Here is a 19,324-nt window from a genome sequence, read left to right as displayed (position 1 = left end):
TTAGCCGCTCTCTAAGATGCCCTTGAAACGCTGATATCAAGACAAGAATGGGCAGCCCTGGGAGAGCAGCTGGCTGGTGCTGCGGGCAGGGACCCATAGGGGTCTGGGGGCGCTATTCCAAACAGCCAGAGGCCTCGCTAAGCAAGGGACGCCTTGAATGCCTTCTCGGGTGCTTCCTGGTTTGACAGGAGCTTGCCCCCAGCCCATGTGAGGAAGCTGGCGGTTCCCTGAGGCCAGGGTCTTATTTCCACTGACCATCCCCAGGCGGCTTCGGCAGGTCTCCTGCTCTCAGTCTGTCCCAGGTGGCCGCTGGCTGGGGCCATCAAACCTCACTGCAAACAGCCCTGGAATCTGGGGGAAGCTTCCGAACCCCCCCCATGCACGCAGCTATTGAAGGGCAACAGCATTCAATGCTCTCAAGAGCACTAGGACCAGGCTGAGCACTGCAATAGTCCACCCGTTACTGGTTATTGCATCTGTGGTTGGGCAGATGTGATTTAAACTCCTGCTCAGCTCCTTGCTGCTGCTCTCCTCCCAGGTTACACCCAGCTGCTTTCGAGGAACCTGCTAGGCCAGGGGGTTTGTTATTAGTTGGTTTTAGAAGCAGCTTTCCACCAGCAGAGGGAATCAAACCGTGTGTCCTGAGACTCCCTCCTCCCTGCCGCATGCGCCAGGGAGAAACAAATGGAGGCAGTTTGGCAAAATGCAAAGTAGGGCTCAGGCAAGAACCATTTTCCCCTAGATCAAGCGAAGGCAGCACTGGAGTCACAAGGGCTGAGCTCACAGCGCTGGAAATTATCTCATGCTCTGCGATGAAAACACAGCTCCCCCTCCCCGACCGAACTGTATCCTCAAATACACAGCAGCCCTGTTTGCTAAGCCCCCTCTCCGCTAGGCCAAATCTCATTTGGTTAACAAAATAGCAGTAACAAGATGTGAAATATGGAACCAACCCATATTTTTCCAGGATTTCCTTTGTGTATTGTGCAGAATTATGAACAAATCCTTCCTAGGCCTCCGTGCTGAATTTTTGCCCTTGAATGGGAGCCGGGCTCAATGCATAAACATCCAACCATTTGGCACAATCAGCATTGTTATTAGGCTATTTCTTTCCCGTTATTGGGCGACAGGAAGAACAAAGCCACCTCTTTCTGCGGGGCTGAGCACTGCGGGGTGAGCAAGTGAAAACAAAATTCCTTTCAGATTTGTGATCAAATGCTATCCTCAAGTGAACATGCAGAGCCTTCGAAGGCCGCCTCCCTGTTTGTTTAAGCATTAAAGCCTTTTTGCTAGGCCGTAGGCTCAGATAATGGAACACCATATGTCGCACTGTCTCCACAGCTGAGGGAGACAAGGGGCTGAGTGATAGCAGCCCGGAGTTGAAATCTATTTGGAATTTAATACTATTATCCTAATGCAAGCGGCTCATTGTTTGGGCCAGGAATCTGCTGCTGCTGCCAGAGCAGAGAGGGTCAGAGTGGAGAGGGTCACCATAGGTGGAACTGAGTGGAGTTAGCAGAGACAGTGGATTCACAAATAGAGTGGAGCCTGCCTTCCTTTCACACAAAGCCCTTTGCCCCCCACAGCCCCCTAAAGAGGTGAGAACATTCCCCTGAGAGAGGTGACGGGAAAACCAGGGAGCTTTGCCTGGAAAAGGGGAGGAAAAACGCAGGGCTGATTTCTCAGCTGGGGCAGTTTGTATACACTACTGCTCCAGGGCAGGGTGGGGAGAGCACATGGCACGCTGGGCAGGACAGTTTATAGCCTTCAGAGCCTTGCCAGGGCCCAGGGCCCCCATAAAGCCAGTTGAGGTCTGCAGGGCAAGCAAGGATTGCCCCAGCCCGCTGCAGCTAGATGCCATGCAGGGGCCTTGAACAGAACCCCAGGGAGATTTCCATTTCAGACCAGCCCAGGCAGCTGGTCCCCGCCCTCCCAGCCATTCCCCCCATTAACTACATGCCAGGAGCCGCACAGGGGCCTGAAAACCTCACTGCTCAGGCTGTGTTCTGCCAAACCCGCCTTTGCCAAACCCGTCCCCACCCCATCAGCTCCAACAACCCAGGCACGCTGCTGGGGAAGCCAAAGGCAGCTTCAGCCAAAGAACTTGCGCAAGAAATCCAAGCCTCCGGGAGAGCGATTTGTTTTTGATAAACCATAGTCCAAGGTGTGCTCCCTTCTTCCCTCCCTCCCCCGTAGCATGAGCTGTCCAGCACAGCTCTCCCTTCCACACCGCCCCTGTTAGCTGGGCTCAGAGAGCGCCACGTTTCAGCATCTTGCTAGGCGCACGTGCTTTGCAAGAGAGCCAGGTGTCTGGCAGCAAGCGGCAGGAAAAACATTAAGTGCAATATACGTATGTGGGGTTGGGGGGTGTATTCCGGTTTGGTTTAATGCACTGGTTTGGGTGAGACACAGATGCTGGAACCAAGGCTGGATTAATGGCTCACCAGCATTAGACATTTATTTACAGACATTTCTTTGGTGCCCAAGCACCCTAAAAACCTGAGCGGCCTATATGGAAAAGACCTCTTGGACCATCGCCTCCACACCCACGAAAGGGTACAATGCAGTGCTTCCCTTTGTGGGGACAGCCCAGAGCGAATACATCCCAAGGACAAGCCGCAGTGGGCACTGTTCTCCCACCCTGGTGCCTGGGCAGCACCAAGGACAAGCTCTCTTAACCCGGCTCTGTCCCATAGCTGAAAACCCCCAGCCACCAGCCTGTTCCGCTCCTCCAGCTAAGCCTGCAACCCACCACTTGAGACGCAGGCGACTGACAACAGGCCATGGTGTAGCACTATATATCCTGGCACCTCCTTGCCCCTTCTCTTTGCCTTTTCTTCTAAAAGCCGCAGTTCCCAGCACCACCATCCTGGCTTTGACAGTTTTTATGTCTCGGTTCCAGGGGAATTCCTAGGGCAAGTCGAAATGATTGATAGTTATCCAGGTGGCACTGCATCTAATTTGGAATTCTGCAGGGGGACGGCGGTTATGAGCAAGATACATCTTGGCCTGAAAATTCCAATACAGAAAATCGAGAGCGAGCACCTGCTCTGCTTAAAGCTGGGGGAGCGGACGGCAGGAGCAGGTACCTTCCATCTTTTAGGGGCACAGACATGCAGAAAGGGAGGGATTGATTCTGCTGACCCAACAGGAGAATTGGCCCTAAGCATAGTGGCCCAGGGGCCTGTCTTTCTATGTTCTTGCATTGTGTAAAGCCCTGTCAGTAACGCACATGCTGCCCTGTGAGAGGGGAATGGAGGGGGGTGTGAATTAAAGATATAACAGTCCAAACACTCACTGGCACTGGGAGGGGAAGCAGGTCACCAAACAGACATCGCGCTAGAGGGAATATGCGAATGGACCTGGGAGCTGACATCCCTACAGTTCCAGCCAGTTGTCCTAACTTTGGAAAGACCCAGACTCAGTATGACTCCCTTAGGCGTGAGGCCGGTCAGCACAGGCCTAACCAAACAGTGTTATCAGCTGGTTAGGACACAGCAGGGCAGTAACTGGACCCAATGCAACCGTCCGGCCAAGGCTGAAGGGTCAGATAATAATCAGTAAAAGGCTAGTTTCACACTGCCCAAGACCCACCCTGCTGGCTGCAGATTGTTCTGATGCCCGCCCCCGCCAAGAGTCAGGAAATTGCTTGTCTTACTTGCCGCGAGTGCCAAAATCCTGAGCACGCAGTGGGGTGGGTGCCTGGGAACCTTCGTTGACGCTCTCCGCCTTCGCCATTCCTGCCCCCACCCCTGCAGATGGGCTGAAATGATCCAGGAGAAGCCGTAGCCAGCGAACAAAATCCAGAGCACACAGCCGATGATATCCTGGTTTTACTTTGGGAAAACAACATTCGGACACACAGCTTGTGGGTTTTGTTTTGTTTTTTTTCCGTTTTCTCTCATTTTTAAAACAATATAGTGCAGACAGCACTTCTCACAGTAGAATATAATGGTCAATTTTAGTATAAAAAAACATTCTCAGAGATTTGTAAATGCACTTAGTGCTTGAACAGGCCTTTTAAGGATACAGTACACCTCTTTTCTGAGCACAATCACATTGGGTTTCGTTGGGGTAGGTTTTTTTTTTTTTCCTTTAAACATCAAAAAACTTTGTATTTTCTGTAATGTAGAACCGCTTTTTTAAAAATGAATAAATCTATTAAACACATAATTACACATACTGAATAACAGACCATAATGAACATTTTTGAACTGTTTAAAAAAGAAAATAAAGTATGCAAATTACAACCTGGTACAATGGCTAGATGCATTAAATGTGATTCTACTTCTCTTCACCTGCAAGTTGCCTCTACAACAGAACAAAGGTATAATTGACAGTAAAAAAAAAACAAAACAAACCAAAAAAACCACAACCTTGGAAATCTTAGAATTCAGAATGTTCCTGTGATGGGACCTGGGCAGAGGATGGGGTGAGGATGGCGGAGGGGGGGCGGGGGGGCAGACCATTCCTCTGAGCTTACTGCCCAGAGCCTGGAGACACCATAATGGCTCCCCATTCATCTCCTGATAATAAAGAAGAAATTGCTTGTGGGTGCTCAGCTAGCTTTACATTTGTGCCCAGGCGGATTCATGACTGCTCACCTGGTTTGAGAGCGATGGAGGGAGATCACAAGCTCTTGTATTTGGGGATGGGGTGAGGGTGGGTTTGTTAAGCGGGTGTGGATTCTTTTACAAATTAGAACAGGGGCCCTGCCTCGGATCGGTCCGAGGTAAGTCACATTTTGCTTCTGCCCTCTTAGACTCTCGTTACCACGGGGGCGAGGGAAACGCTTGGAAAACCGCAAGAACAATGAGGAGGGTAAAATATCCTTAACTTCGTGCCCTTTTTGCTCACCCAGGTCCCTGGCTCCTTAGCTTAATGCGGCTCTCCCCCCCACCGCGTGGGCAACTGGGCAATGAAACCTTTCCACTGAGAAAGCATCAAAAACGTATGGTTTAATGAAAGTAACAGACTAGGCCCAAGCAATGGGGGCGGGCGGGGGAGGGAGCGGAGGAAGAGACTCTGTAGCAGCCAACACATAAATGTACAGTATATTTAACTAAAAAAAAAAATCTGTTCAAGTTTTCAAGTGTTTTTCTTTTTCTTAAATAGCCTCCAGACTGTCCCCAATTATTAGCTTTACTCAAAGCAGTGCAAGTTATGGACTTAAACTAGAAATTAGGCATTAGCTCTTTCTGGTCATGACCAAGCTGCAATAGCATGGAATTATCGGGGATTGGAGCTCTTCTTTTACTTAAAACTTTCCTGGGGACTCAGCGCAGGATAGAATTGGGGGTTCTCCCACATGCAGATCCGCCTGGCGCACGCACACAGACACGCACTCGCACACGCGCGCACACACGCACACACACGCGCACAGAGCGAAACCGTCTCTCCCTGGATAGCAGCAACTTGTAGCGATTCCCTGTTCACATTCGTGGAAATGAAACGACCATTTCAGAGCTCTAGAAACAAGCATTCCTTCGTCCGTGGCTTCCAGCGGGTTTCAGGTGTATCCAGTTCAACGACCCCAATTAATTCCAGCGTCTTTGGGGCCCCCAGCCCCTTTCGTTAACCAACCCCCCCCTCCCCAGCCCTCGCTTTGTTTTGCCACAGACCCTGGCGGTACCGGAGAGGAGAATGGATACCAGTCAAGTTCCCACCGTGGCCCTTTGTTTGGAAAGCAGCGTCAGGCTCTTATCTGTAGACGGGCAGGCGAATGTGGGCGTGTTGATGGTCCAAGAGTCTTGGCACAGACACTGTCTCGTAGCCCTTGCCCAGCATCTGCTCTTTGATGCATGGCGGGTGGATGTCGTTGATGAGATACTCCAGCGACTGGAGGCTGCTGCTAAGGATGGAGGTATTGCAGAGCGTTTTGCTGGACAGGCCATCGGAGGGGGGCACTCCGAGCTCGCGGTGCCCGTTGGCGAGCTCCTGGGGGTTGTAACAGTCGCTGTTGGGGGTGACCAAGATGCTGTTCCAAGGGGGGGCAAAATACTGGCCCACCGAGAAGTTGCCGTGCATGCCCACACAGTTCAAAGGGGAGGAGCTGACCTTGTCCACCGCGCCCGCCAGGGTGTAGGGGCGTGAGACCCCCGCACATGTCTCCGGGGACTTGCTGACGGCGCCCCCCCCTCCGCTGCCCCCGCTGTACATTCGGAGCTGCTGCTGTTTCTGCTGCCAGAGAAGGTAATCCATGCCATCCGGGTAGAGGCCGGCCTTGGGGCCGACGGTCACGGCCGGGTTGGAGCTTATGGCGAGTTCTGCCCCTTTGCGGCAGTCGGGCAGGACGGCACCGGCATAGGCCACGGCAGCACCCGCCGTCGCCATGCTAGCGAAGCCACTGGCCGCGCCGTGCTTGGCGGGGCTGGGGTTGGTCACCACTACCCCTTGGCAGGCCTGCTGGGAGCCCTGGGCCTGGCACTGCTGATTGATCTGGTAGATGATGCTCTGGATAGAGGGCAAGTTGGACTGCTGCAGGGTCAGGTTCCGGCCTGCGAGCGGGATCACGGACGTAGCTACGGTCACGTTTGGGGGGACTGGAACGTCGAGCTGCTTCTGAGTACTGTGATAATTCAAGTGCCCGGCGCACGAGAGGCCTGGCGCTAAAGTGCTTGACACTGGGTAGGGGGCAATGGCCACCTGCGCTGGAGACATCTTAGTCCGCTTGCCCTCCGAGTTCTTCACGATGCTTTTGCTGGAGGCCTTTACGATGGCCAGGAGGCCCTGGTAGCCGCTGGAATGCACGGGGTAGGGGCTGTAGCGCTGCCCTGTCGTGTCGTACCCATTGACCGTCCGGTTAAGGTGCTTGTGCTGGGGGACCCTGATGTTGGTGGGAAAGATCTTGATCGTTAGGGGGTTGTTGGCGACTTTCTGTGCATAGGCATCCAGTTCGGCTGGGCTGGGGTAGCGTGGGGAATGCATGGAGGCCGCCGTTTCACCTGCGAGACACAAACGAGGGCAGAGCATTAGACTCGGCCAGGAACGGCACTAAAAACGCACGTGGTGAGAGGCCCCGGCAGCAATGGCTGGCACAAGGCCCTGGCAGCTCGGACTCCTGGGTTCCATTCCCAGCTCAGGGACAGGGCACGACTAGTGGTTAGAGCCAGGGACCAGATGCTCAGACTCATCCTGCTCCTAATGTTGGCTCCCTGGGCAAGTCACTTCTCCTATCAGTGAGCCCCCGGTGAAACAAGGACCTGCCGCCAGGTCTCACAGGGGCTGCGAGGTGCCTCATTAATTGCTGTTTGGAAAACGGTTTGGGAGCTAGAGAGCACACAGAAGTACTTACAAGGGAATCCTTCATTTCGGCATCCTGCTGGTTAACATACTGACACTGACAGGGCCATCGGTACCCATGGCAAAACGCCATGCCAGCCTCCTACGGGCACAACTGTTGGCCATGCAGCCTGCCCCAACAGCCAGCTAGCCTCCTCCCCACACCCGGTAAGTGTTGGCTGCTGGCACCGGCTGGACCATCCAGCCCCCTGCAGTTTCTGCCCGTCACAACAAGCGCGGCTGGAGAGCAGCCACCCACCCCGTTTACCACACTTCTGGTGCACGGGTGAGCGGCACGTCACCCGTTTAATGCGGCTGGCCTGGCGCCGCCGCCGGATCCCCGCAGAGTACATTATGGGAAGTACGGTGCTGTTACTCCTTTACAGAGCACGGCATCGCAAATGAAATCCGGAGGAGGTGCCAGAACGTGCCCAGACTCTGCACCAGGACCGGGAGCCAGCCAGGCTCGTGCTCAGGACTGGAGTTCGACCGCGCCGCTGCTGCCATGGGAATTGCTCACTCTGCACCGTCAGGAATGGGGAGCACAGAATAATTTCCGGGGCACCCAAACCGTCCAAGCTCTGCGCACGCCCCCGCCACGTGCATGCACACACCCCATGACATGGGCACGCGCACACACACCCACAACCTCCCTGCAATGTGTGTGCACATATACACACCCTGCCACATTCACACACCTCACCACATGCACACACACACACAATCCCCCAACATGTGCGCACACACCCACCACCACATTGGTGCGCGCAGACACACACAACCCCCCTGCCACGTGCATGCACACACCATCACATACACCCCCCCTCCACAACCTCCCCCCCCGCAACATGTGCACACACACCCGGCCACATAGGCATGCACAACTCCCCCCCCGCCCCCTGCAACATGCATGACACCCCCCCACATGCACACCCACAGCCCCCCTGCAATACGCACCCCCGCCACATAGATGCGCACACACAAACTGCCCCCACAATGTGTGCACACACACACGCTCACAAACACACAACCTGCCAGATGCACACACCCCATCATGTGCATGCACACACACACAACCCCCCTGCAATGTGCGTGCTCACACATCCCCTCTGCCATGTGTGCACAGTAACAGTTGCCCATGCACGCACACACCAACAGCCACACCTACACTTCCTGACACACACACACTAATCCTCGCACACAGCGCCCAGACTCCTCGCCACACAGACACACACGTTCATACTTTAACAGCCCCATGTCATTCCCCACAATCCCACCCTTTATATACACTCACCTGCCCCCCTCAAATGTCCCCCAACGTCTCACCCCCCTTCTCCTCGCCCACATACCCCAGAGACCCTCCTGCAGCAGTAGCTTCCCCCAACAGCATCTCTACAGCATGGATCACTCAGGCAGGAGCTGCGAGAGCAGATTCATGTGCCCAGTTCCCGCCCGGGGCGATGCCTTGGTCATGGAGCCATCCCGAGCTGGGCTTCGGTCCTGCCAACCCAGAAATGCAGGAGCTACAAGTGCAGAGCGTGGGAGTGTGCAGAAATCCCCTCCCCCCCACAGCAGAGGGTCGGCCTGGGGACCCAGAATCAGCCCGGCCAGGCACTATGCAGCCCCCAGAGCCAGCAGCTCCTCCCTTCTCCTTCCCAGCACAGAAGAGATGAATCCAAATGGGAAAATGGACATTTTCAAAGTAAGTTAACAAGGCAAAGCTGCAATTTGATATTGGATCTGTTATCTGCCATCCACTTGGGCTAGGGCCATACAGCTGGGGAAGACAAGATTACAGCCATTAAGCTAGTCATGTGGCAAATAGGCTGAAGAAGTGTGAGCAGCTCTAGGCTGACGGGGCACTGCTGGCCCCTCTGAACTGGCTCTCTGGGGCCGGCTCCGTTCCCGCGAGCAGTAAGGGGAAGCTGCTCTGGAGAGAAACAAAAAGAAATTCTCTCAATCTTGGAGCCGACTGCATTTCCGAGGAGCTCTGGGAGTGGAGACCATGCTGGGGGTTCTCCTCATCAGGCTCTTGATTGAGTGAAACCTCAAAGGAAGGCGTGTCCCTCTCGGGCGGCTGGGCTGGGAGGAGGCTAAGGGGAGGTGAGGAAGTGGGGTGATAACAGAAAGCACCGGAAGGGCAGAGCCTGCTGCTTAGTCAGCAACAGGGGAAGTAAAGGCGGGCGCCTCCATGACAAGCCCCCTCGCCCCAGACTCAGCTGCATTCACTAGGCTTCTTGCCGCACCCTACCTGGAGTGGCCTAACACAGCCCACAGATGCCATCATCTTGTGACAGGCCATGCAGCCACCAGATATAAATGGGGCACTGCATTCCTCAGTGCACTGAGGCATATAAATGGGGCGCTGTTGGGAGTGGTCATTCCTCTGCGCTGCAGGTTGGGGGCCATGGCTACCCGCAGCCTTTCCGCTGCACTGGGGCCTTGTTCAGGCAGCTGGCAAGCTGCCCGTGTGGCCCTCAGCCAGGAGCACCTCTTTGGCATGGGTGACCCAGCCGCAGGTGTGCCATCAGCCAGTCTGGCAGCTTCCAAGCCACCAGCAGCTGGAAACACGATGGTGCACTCCACAGGGACAAGCTGCATCTGAACGGAGAGCGGGGCGATGAACAGGCCTTGGGCCCACAGCAGGGGCCCTTGTTGCTCCCCGCTTGGGAAGGAGAACGCACTGTGACCCCCAGGGCCACACTAGACCCAGGAGCTGCCCAACATCTCACAAGGCCGACCCAATGAGGCTGCCAAGGACAGAGATCTCAGATTAACAGGGTCCCTGATCCCCTCCCCAACCAACCAACCAACCATTCGGGGCCTTGTGTTTCGGGGGGGGGTCTGATGGCTCCTGCCAATAGCAGCACCCCAGTAGCAAAGGCTCCTGCCTCCGAAGGGAGAAGACACGCACAGCCCGAATTTCCCAGCCCAGCAGCTGGGGGCTTTGCCCTGTACTTCCCTATAGCCATCTTCATGGCCCTGAATTGGCTTGGGTAGAGCTGCAGCCCCCTGTACCAGGGCAGAATGTGGACTCCAGAGGAAATACAAGTGGCCCATGGGGACGTAACCAGGACACATGGAGGCTGGATAAGGGGGGCAGTAAATGATAGTGTACTGGGGGATCGTGCCCCAGTTGCATCTGGCATCTAGAGCCCAGCGTGCTGGGTGTAGCGGAACTGCCCATGACAGGCAGATAAACAAGGTTCCCCTGGACCTGGGAGGCAGCTGTTTCCACCCCTGCATGTTAACTGCACATATTCATGCCTGTGCCTCTCTCCCCTGTCCTCTGGCAGTCCCCCACTGCACCTGACTAGTGAGGTATTATTCAGTTTTTCGGGAACGCATTGCTCTCGCTTCTGCTCATCTTACTGCCTGATCATTTCACAGTCAATCATCTCTTCTTCTTGGACAATTTGAGGCTCCTCACTTGAAAGTTCTTCTGGGTCAATTTTAGAAACAACTTGCACAAACCCAACACCCAGCAGCAGGCTTCAGGGAGCTTCTCGCAAGCAATCCCCATTGAGTGCTCTTTGTACCTCAGCCTGGCAGAAATGAGGTCACGGCGCAAACCTGCCCCCTTTCTCTTATAAAGTCACTTCTAAGTGGCCTAAAATAAACTCAGTGTGGAGAATGGAAATGTCACTTTACCCAACGGGGGGATCTTTCTCTGAGATTGGATTTAAACTACATTATACAAGCAATTTCATGGGTGCTTTGCGCTGCTACGAGAACCTCACCAAAAATGGAAAAGCATTCCATTTACTAGCTATAAATCAGCACTTCCTATAATGAGCACAAAAATGTCACTTTTATGCAATTTTACAGATGAACAAAACTGGTGAAATTAACTGTGGTAACCTACTATAGTCAGCAAAAGCCACTGCAGGAAAAAAAATTATATATGTATATATTTTTGTTCCTCTCAAACTCTTTCCCAAGCAAGTTTCTGCCATTCTGGTGTGAAAACTCATTTGTCGTACCCATTATACTTTCATTTGGAGTTTATCTTGAGTATCCAATGAGCCACCAACTGTGAAAATGATTAAATCTACAAAATCTATCTAATAGATGGAATAAATTAGGTGTTTAAAATCTCCACACACACAAGAAGGCAGAAAACGATGGTTGCTACTGAGTCATTCATAAACTAAACCCTTTCAGGCTTAGGTAGCTGCCAGCCTTCTCCTGTGAGACACAAGGGTCAATCCAACCACAGCTCTGACCTCTGAGTGAGTTACACGAAACAGCAACCTCCGGTCTTGGGGCAAGCTTTTCCATCATTATATTGCGAAAGGGAAGTTTCCTCTCGGGCATTGGGCTGAGACAGGTGAGAATTACCAGGCTCTGGAGCAGATACCCGACTCCTGACAGGACGCACCATGCTCTACAGGGTACATGCTGAGGCATGCCGGGTCTCTACTCCCCTTGAAGCTGACCCAGGTTGGTAGTGGCTGAATGAGACCCCAACTCACTACCACGTGATGGCCAGGTGGCGACGGGGAGGGGGTCTCAGTTAGACCCGCCCCTAGAGGAACCGGTGTCAATGTCACACAAGCCACTGTGGTATTGCAGAGGTTTTTGGTCTATTTCAGCAGAGGGGTCAAGGACCAAATGGGCCCAGGAGACGGAACTCCCTTGTCGTCACCCTCAGTTCAGGGGGCGGTATGCTGGGTGGTATACGCGAGGCGGCTGGCCCTGCAGGGACGTCCAGCTGCTCCCCTTCACCATTAGCACGTTTACACTAGGTCTTTCAGTGCCGGCATGAGGCACAAAGGCTGTTTCAGCCACAGGTGGAGCTCTTCGATTCCGCAGGGAAAGCAGGGTTCGTTTTTAGGAGAGGCAGTGCGGCCTAGAGGAGAGGGTACTGGGCCGGGAGTACGGAGACCTGGCTCTGCCACTGATCTGCCGGGTGACCTTGAGCAAGTCAGACAAAGCGCCTCTTTTCCTTCCCCTCCCGTCTGTATTGTCTACTCAGGCTGGCAAGCTCTCGGGGGCAGGGCTGGCTCTTACTGTGTGCACATATAGAGCCCAGTGCAACGGGGCCTCGAGGTGCTACTCTAATATAAATACACAATACTTGTATCCTGGAGACCCAGGGACCGTATTCACACCTCAGCAGCACTAGCTTGCACCGAGCCTGAATTTGACCCTCAGCCTCACCGCGGTTCCCATGAGATTCAGGTAGAAGCAAAACACATTGCCCTGCAGGACCACTCGATTCTCGCTGCATGGAGAATCTTCTGGGGCCCGCCTAGAGCAGGGCAGCCTTCTGCCTTTGCTTGTGGGAGACTGGTAGATTCACAAGCCAGCAGGAGGTTCCCTGGGGGTTGCCAGAAGAATCAAATCATCATTACCAGCAGCTTAACTATCGTGTTCCAATGACTCCAGGTGGGGCGCAGAGACCAGCCAGAGGAGTGACAGCGCCATCAGTGGGCGAAAGAGGAAGACACCGGAGCTAAACTCTGAGCTGCAAGATCTTCAACACGTCACATGGGCAATGCAAGCCTTCCAGGGACCCCACACCTAATGCACATGGCTCAGCTCACCAGCAGTCTGAAAGATCCCACGGCCTCTTCTCCCCAGGAATTAACTAGGAGATGTAGCAGACATAACACTTCTGTTGTTATTTAGATGTTTCAAAGTGGCTGCAGTTGCTGGGGGAGGGTGTGACACACCCCAGGAGCCCAGGGGACTCATTGCCAGCTTCCCACCTGCTGCAGTGGTGGGTTAATAATAGAAATGAGAGATTGAGTTCAAAGCCCAGACTAAGAGTTGCTGATGTCCCATCTAACTGTCCCAGCATTCCACCGTGATCAGACCAGGGTCTGGGTCTGGTGGGAAGCAGGCTGGACACAGGGTTAGTAGGGGCCATGGACCCAGCCCTCCAGGAAACCTTGAAGTCAAACTCAAAGTGGACCTTTCTGAAAGCCTCAAAACACAAAAAACTCTCCCCCACAATTCTGAGTTTCTCTTCAGAACCGGAAGGACCAAAATGTCTCAGGAAACATGGCTCTGGTGAGATGTCCAACACGCTTTTGCAGATGCAAGAGGTGCAGAGGCGGGTCCATGGCCAGTGCCGAGGTTCTGAGCGGGTCAGCCATCACTGCTCGGATGTCACTAAACAGCCTGGCCAAGACAGGACCTTGCTTTTCAATGACAAACACACACGTTGTCCACATTTCGTCCCGTCCCAGCACGCAGGGCACTGGGCCACGTCACCTGCTCCAGGACATGGTTTTCCTTTAACTGTCGCTGGTAATTGTACAAACTGCAGAGCAAAGGACTATTAAAATACTCTTAAAAACGAGGCTGAGCAGTTTGGTGGAAGTGGAACAGCAATCCCACGTAATAGAGACATTAGCCAAGAGGACATGGTTTCACAAAATCTGTTTTCCGAGCATGCTGAGAAACCCCTTTTTTTTTTTTAAAGCCATGGGGAGTCTTTTTTGGAATGCGCACACCACCATATAATGAAGGCGCTAGAAAACCGGTCCCTGTGCAGCACTGTAATGTCTTCCCTGGACTATCCAAATCACAGGAGATAGTCCAGCCACTGGGGTTCTGGCTGTGTGGGGCAGGCAGAGCGGAGGATGCATTGGGCTCAACATGCAATTGCACACACTCAATTCCAGTAGAAGTAATGGCACGGAAAAAGACAGCGTATAAGCATTTCACACATACTTTATGAAGATGGGGAAATCGTTCTACATGACTGGGAAGTGTCCTTGCAGCTCCGTTCCCAAAAAGGAAGGGTTGCTCCAGCAGCAGCGGGGCCCGCCGGCAGGTATGGGAAAAGTGAGCTGGCTAACGAGAGGAAAGGCCCCTTTCCCTTTAACCCAGTGGACGAGGCAGGGAAGTACATGACTGTCCCAACCTTCATTCGGGGCTGGGACGGGTGCACCCTCACCTCCCGAGGCGGATAATGGAGGTGGGGACATAAACAGGCCCTTCATGCAAGAACCCTCCCTGTGCCACAAGGTATGCCCAGCAATGCAGGACAGAGGAGCGGCCCCTGCTGCTGTGTGGCCGAAGGACACTGTGGGGAACGGAGAGGCTGACAGCATTGGAAGCAGAATTAGGACAGCGGTCTAAGCTCTCCGCTTGTGAGCCCATCTCTGCAGTGCTACGGCTCTTAGACTCAGAGAGCTACTGTCGTGATATACAGATTGCTGCCTTGGGGAAGGTCAATCGCTGAGGTCAGAGGGCAAGGCCTGGATACCTAGATTCCTGCCGCAGGTCCTGGGATTGATCAAGTTTGTTCCCAAAGGCTGCCTGACGCCCAGCCCCCCTGCCTCCCCAAATAAAACAGAGCTGATTTATCTTGTTAACACCAGCCAGTCCAGGGCATGTAGAGGAGTACCCCATATGCTGGGGGGGGGGGGGCAGGCTGTTAAGCTGTGCGTGGAAGGCTTCAATCTTTGTGCAAGAGTCCATGAGTGATGGAGGAGAAGCTCCAAATGGAGCTGGTACAGCAGAACTGATGGAACAAGAGATCGGACCAAGCGATGTGCCGCAGAGCAAGCTGCAGGGAGTATGAATTACACACGCCACATAAATACCACCCAGCGTCTAAACCAACCCTCCAGCCACCCGCTCCCTGCTTGCGTGAGAACAATAATTACCGAATAAGCTCACTGTGCAAAACCCAAGTTAATTGTAAACTGTTCAGAATTCACCATTGTATTAAACGTCACCTTTAATTTTAGCTAATTAGCGCCTATCTAGACAATCTGAAATTCTGTGGTCAGCCATCCCTCTGCCAGGCGGAAATGACAGACAATTAGTATTCCAGCGACTGGCGAAAGCCCCCTTTTATATGGATCAGAACCCGCAGAGAGCCTGGTGCTAGGAAGAGACTGTGGGTAACAAGCAGTGGAATCTCACCCGCTGTTCAGCTGGTGGAGTTGCTCCATTGCCCCCAATGTCTTCAAATGACAGCACAGCAAATCGAGATTAAATTTCAGGAAAAACTTCCTACGGTCAGAACAGCCGGCCAATGGAGCAGCCTGCCTTGGGAGGCTGAAGTTTCTTCACTGGAGGTTTTCAAGAGGAGGCTGGAGCCATCTGTCTTGGATGATTTAGGCCCAACAAATCCTGCATATTGGCAGGGGGGATGGTTTAGACTGGATGACCTTTGCAGACCCTTCTAACCCGATGACTCTCTGAAATGGAGAGCTCCCTGGCATGAGAGAGTTGAAGGAATGCTGGACTCCACGCACCGGCTGACCCCTGCTTAAATGAACCCTTCGAGTCAGCTAAAATCCTGCAACTGGCGTCTCATTGCTGAGAAACACATACAACTCTGTGGCCACCTGATCAGCATCTGGGTCCCCCTACAAAGACATGGGGTTTCTGCTCTAGCTGCCTCGTAGCGAAAAATATTCCCGTGCAAAGAGTCCATCTTAGCTGGTGGAGCGGAAGGTGATAGGTCCTACAGAGACTACAGGTCCCAGAATACTGAGATTGCTTGGATTCATATTCAAATTGCTTGGATTATTACCACTGACATCAACAGGGTCCGGCTCAGGCCTGATGACTGCATGGCATGGCAGGCTGAGATCGTCCGCGAAATGCCCCTTTGTGCGTAAGAGGAAGGCAGCTGCCGTTTGCTCTAATGTATGCACCCTGGGCTGCACTCTGCATCATCTCCCATGCTGTGCGACCTCCCTGCAGTCCCTGGGATTGCAGGTGCTGTTAAGGGGCCACATGCCGCTGACTATCTGGCGTCTGCTACATTGGACGGGCTGCAGTTTGGCCTCCCTTGGCTTATCGCTTGCTTGCAAAAGACAAATCCCGCTCTTGAAGTCAACAATATAATGAGCGGTTGGGCCCTATGCTGTTCTGGAATTCCCTCGGCACCTCCGTGGGGAAGCAAGTTCCATGTGCAGAGGGAGGGCACCTCTGCTCTTGGTGCCATTAGACGCCTGGTCTATGTCACACGTGGAGGGCACATGCCCTGCTGCCTTGGAGATTGTGACATGGGGTTTTTCTGTCTCTTACAGCAGCCATAATGAGGGCTGGGAGGTTTTGGTTTTTTAAAGCTGCATGAGTTTTTCCAAAAGGGCCCATCTCAGCCAGCACCTACAAAGAGCCAGAAACTGGCCTCTTGGTTTAGCTTCAGCTCCTCTGGCTCCTGCTGCGTGTGAGAGACAATAACCTGAGCTGGTGTTGAAGATGAATTTGTGGCATTCAGATCCCTAGACCCTTAGTGTAAAGCCAGCTGCGTGCAGACCCACACGCGCACGCCAATTTCCTTGCCTGTTCATTGTTCTTCCATTAAGCCTCTGTATCAGTAATTCAAAAGGCAGAATGGAAGAGATCACCGGCCATTTCTCCCATTAAGTTAATGTTATGGGCTTTTTACAGGTGTCTTAAATAGACATTGTTATTAACAAATCTATTAAGGCAATTAAAATCAGGCCCTTCGAGCAGGATTAAATGTAGCTGCTGGGAGATCTGAGAAAGACACTCCGGATCAGTGGATGCCTTCCTGCAGAACGTGTGCAGCAACCCGGTTCCAAATCAAGAGAGTGAGGGAGCTGAGATAAACCGGGATTGGGCTGGGGAGAACCGAGGGCTTGCCCATTCCACTTCCCTGCTGCTCCTATGTGGGATGAATATTACCGACAGTTTGACATCTCTCCATCGGAGATGTAAGCTCCAAACACCAGTGGTTCGTATTCAGACAACAAGAATGGACGCATTCTGCCCCTGCCCCTATAGATTCAATGCACCCGATCCTAGCCCTGCTCAGTGCTCAAGAGAAAGAAGGAATCAAGCCTTCCTGCCAGCACCCTTGCTTGGGAAAATGACCACTTGCAGCGGGCTTTCCTTGCCGAACACACCAGGCCAGGGAGCCAGGCCGGCACGTCCCTTCTCAAGACAGAAGGTGCTAACAAAGCTGAATGGGTGAAATTCACCCCGTGCTGAGGATCGGCATGAGGCTGAGGCATCACTTAAGTTCTACTTGCCCCAGAGGCCTTGTACTGGTTTTCAGCACAAGGGTGAATTTCACTAGACAGGGATGGGGAAGTTTTCACAAGGCTGTGTAAGATTGTTGGTGGGAGCATGTTTCTTCCTTTACATTGAAACATCCCTGCAGTGCCACGACTTCAACACAGCATGCCACCTGTGGGAGAGGCCAATCTGGTCTCTGTGGCTAAGGGAAAGGAATTGTAAAGGAAAACAATGTATAGCAAAAGGGGTAATTTTTTAAATGTCCTTCAGTACTAGGAAAAGTAAAAGGCCTTCAGTACTAGCACGGGAGAGGAGAAAACACAGACACACACACACACTCACTCTATTGTAGCAGGGCTGGTAGTACTGTCTAGTAAGGTAGCCTGGCAATTCCTATTATAAGAACAATGAGGAGAAATCAAAATAATGCATTAAGTGCGTACTGTCCATCCTGTGCACTGAATGAATCGGGGTCGTGTGGAAAAATAGTATGTGATCATGTAATTAAAGACTGTATCATAACACTTATGCACTAGAGGACTAAATTAAGGTGACAAAGGCAACCTTAACTATGGCATTCCTTAGCTTCCGAGTGCTTGACTTTGCAACCTTCATTTTTAACATAGTTCTTTGTGCACGTAGTATTATATATAATATGTATATGCACCCATATACACACAGAAGTATATCATACACACACACACACACACACACACAATATGTTGTTGTATATGTGTGTGTATATATTATACATATATATTATACACACAGAGAAATATGTAATACATTTACATACAAATGTATATTATATATACGCTTAACATATACACACACACACTTCCACCTTGCCACCCCAAGTTGTCTGTATATAGACAATGTTTGTTTAAAGCTATCTGCTGATAGTGACAATCCAGGCAGCCAGGGACATGTTTTAGCCACGGCCCCAATTCCAAAGACTTCCTATTAAAAGTGTATAAAGAGAAATCAAAGTAAAACCATGTGGAAAATTCAAAGGCCTAAAACCTAACCTTTCCCCCTGCCCTGCACCCCCCATGTGTCTCCATCACAAAAAAAACTCACCCAAGAAGTAAAAATTGGTGGCTACAACCTGCCATCTGCTGCCCTCACACTGGTCCCTCTGTTTGCATGTTCCACGATGCTCCTCTCCCCCTGGCCTGTCCAGTCTATTTAGACTGTGTGCACTTTGTACGCAAAGCGCCCACCACAATGGCACCCTGTTCTGAGTTAGTCTCAAGCGATTATTGTAACAAACAGATGATAACCCTACGTGAAATTTCCGCATCCTCCGCGTCCCGACAGGAACATACGCTCTGCTTCGATCCCGTTTTAGAAGGCAACCCTCAGAAGGATGCTGCTACCAGGCACCTCCCACTCCACACTGTCTTGACATGGCCCTGTGAGATCTGCCCTCCCGGTGCGGCGCGGCAGGTGGAGTGCCAGCCAGGGAAGGGCTGTCTCCAGTGCCACAGTAATGGATTCAAAGCCATGTGACACAGACAGACAATGCATGGCAGCCTCTGCTCTGGATCTGCCTGAGAAAAGCCACACTCCATTGGCCTTTCTAGCCACGCTCCAGCAAGAAACTGGCGAATTCCAATTTTCCTGCACCCAGCCAGCTCCAACGCTCTGCGGGCTGCAGGGAGGCCAGTCTGCTCTGGCAAGAAGCTGCTTTGCTGGGCCAGGGGAGCTGAAGAGCAGTGCAGGCCAGAGGGAGCCGGATCTCCACTTTACAGAAGGTGCCAAGGCTGTCAGGCTGCAATCGCCAGGACAGGAAGAGCAGGAGCTTTTATTGGAGCCAGTTCTAATGAGCCCTCCTCGTCCCCCAAACTTATCAGTCTCCCCCCCGCCTCAGTTCTTTACACTTAGACTTTAGAAAGAGGACTCATTATTATTACTGTGTTTAAAGAATAGAATGGTTCCAGGGCTCACGAGGAGCTGGTTCTGTGTGCAGGGTCTAGACTTGCACAATCCCCCAGCTGCTGACTCAGGTCCCTGGGCTTTCGGGAGTGTTTCATTTGAAATCACCATTAAATAAAGCTGGAAGCTGAGATCAGGCACTGCT

General features: G+C 52.6%; 1 protein-coding gene across 6 annotated transcripts in view; it reads right to left on the bottom strand.

The window, feature by feature from the left end:
* Positions 1–3,748: 3,748 nt before the first annotated feature.
* Positions 3,749–19,324, bottom strand: part of FAM222A (family with sequence similarity 222 member A) — a 105,880-nt gene continuing 90,304 nt past the window's right edge. For 5 of the 6 annotated variants that reach the window (XM_074972702.1, XM_074972703.1, XM_074972704.1 and 2 more), the window contains one exon: positions 3,749–6,944. In XM_074972702.1, coding sequence (XP_074828803.1) covers positions 5,701–6,944 — 1,244 coding nt within the window. In that variant the 3' untranslated portion in view covers positions 3,749–5,700. The remainder of the gene's footprint in view (positions 6,945–19,324) is intronic. The other variant, XM_074972699.1, reaches the window with a different exon arrangement.

This window comes from Natator depressus, chromosome 15 (genome assembly GCF_965152275.1).
Source record: "Natator depressus isolate rNatDep1 chromosome 15, rNatDep2.hap1, whole genome shotgun sequence".
Taxonomy (NCBI): Eukaryota; Metazoa; Chordata; order Testudines; family Cheloniidae; genus Natator; species Natator depressus.
This window is presented reverse-complemented; position numbering and strand designations above follow the sequence as displayed.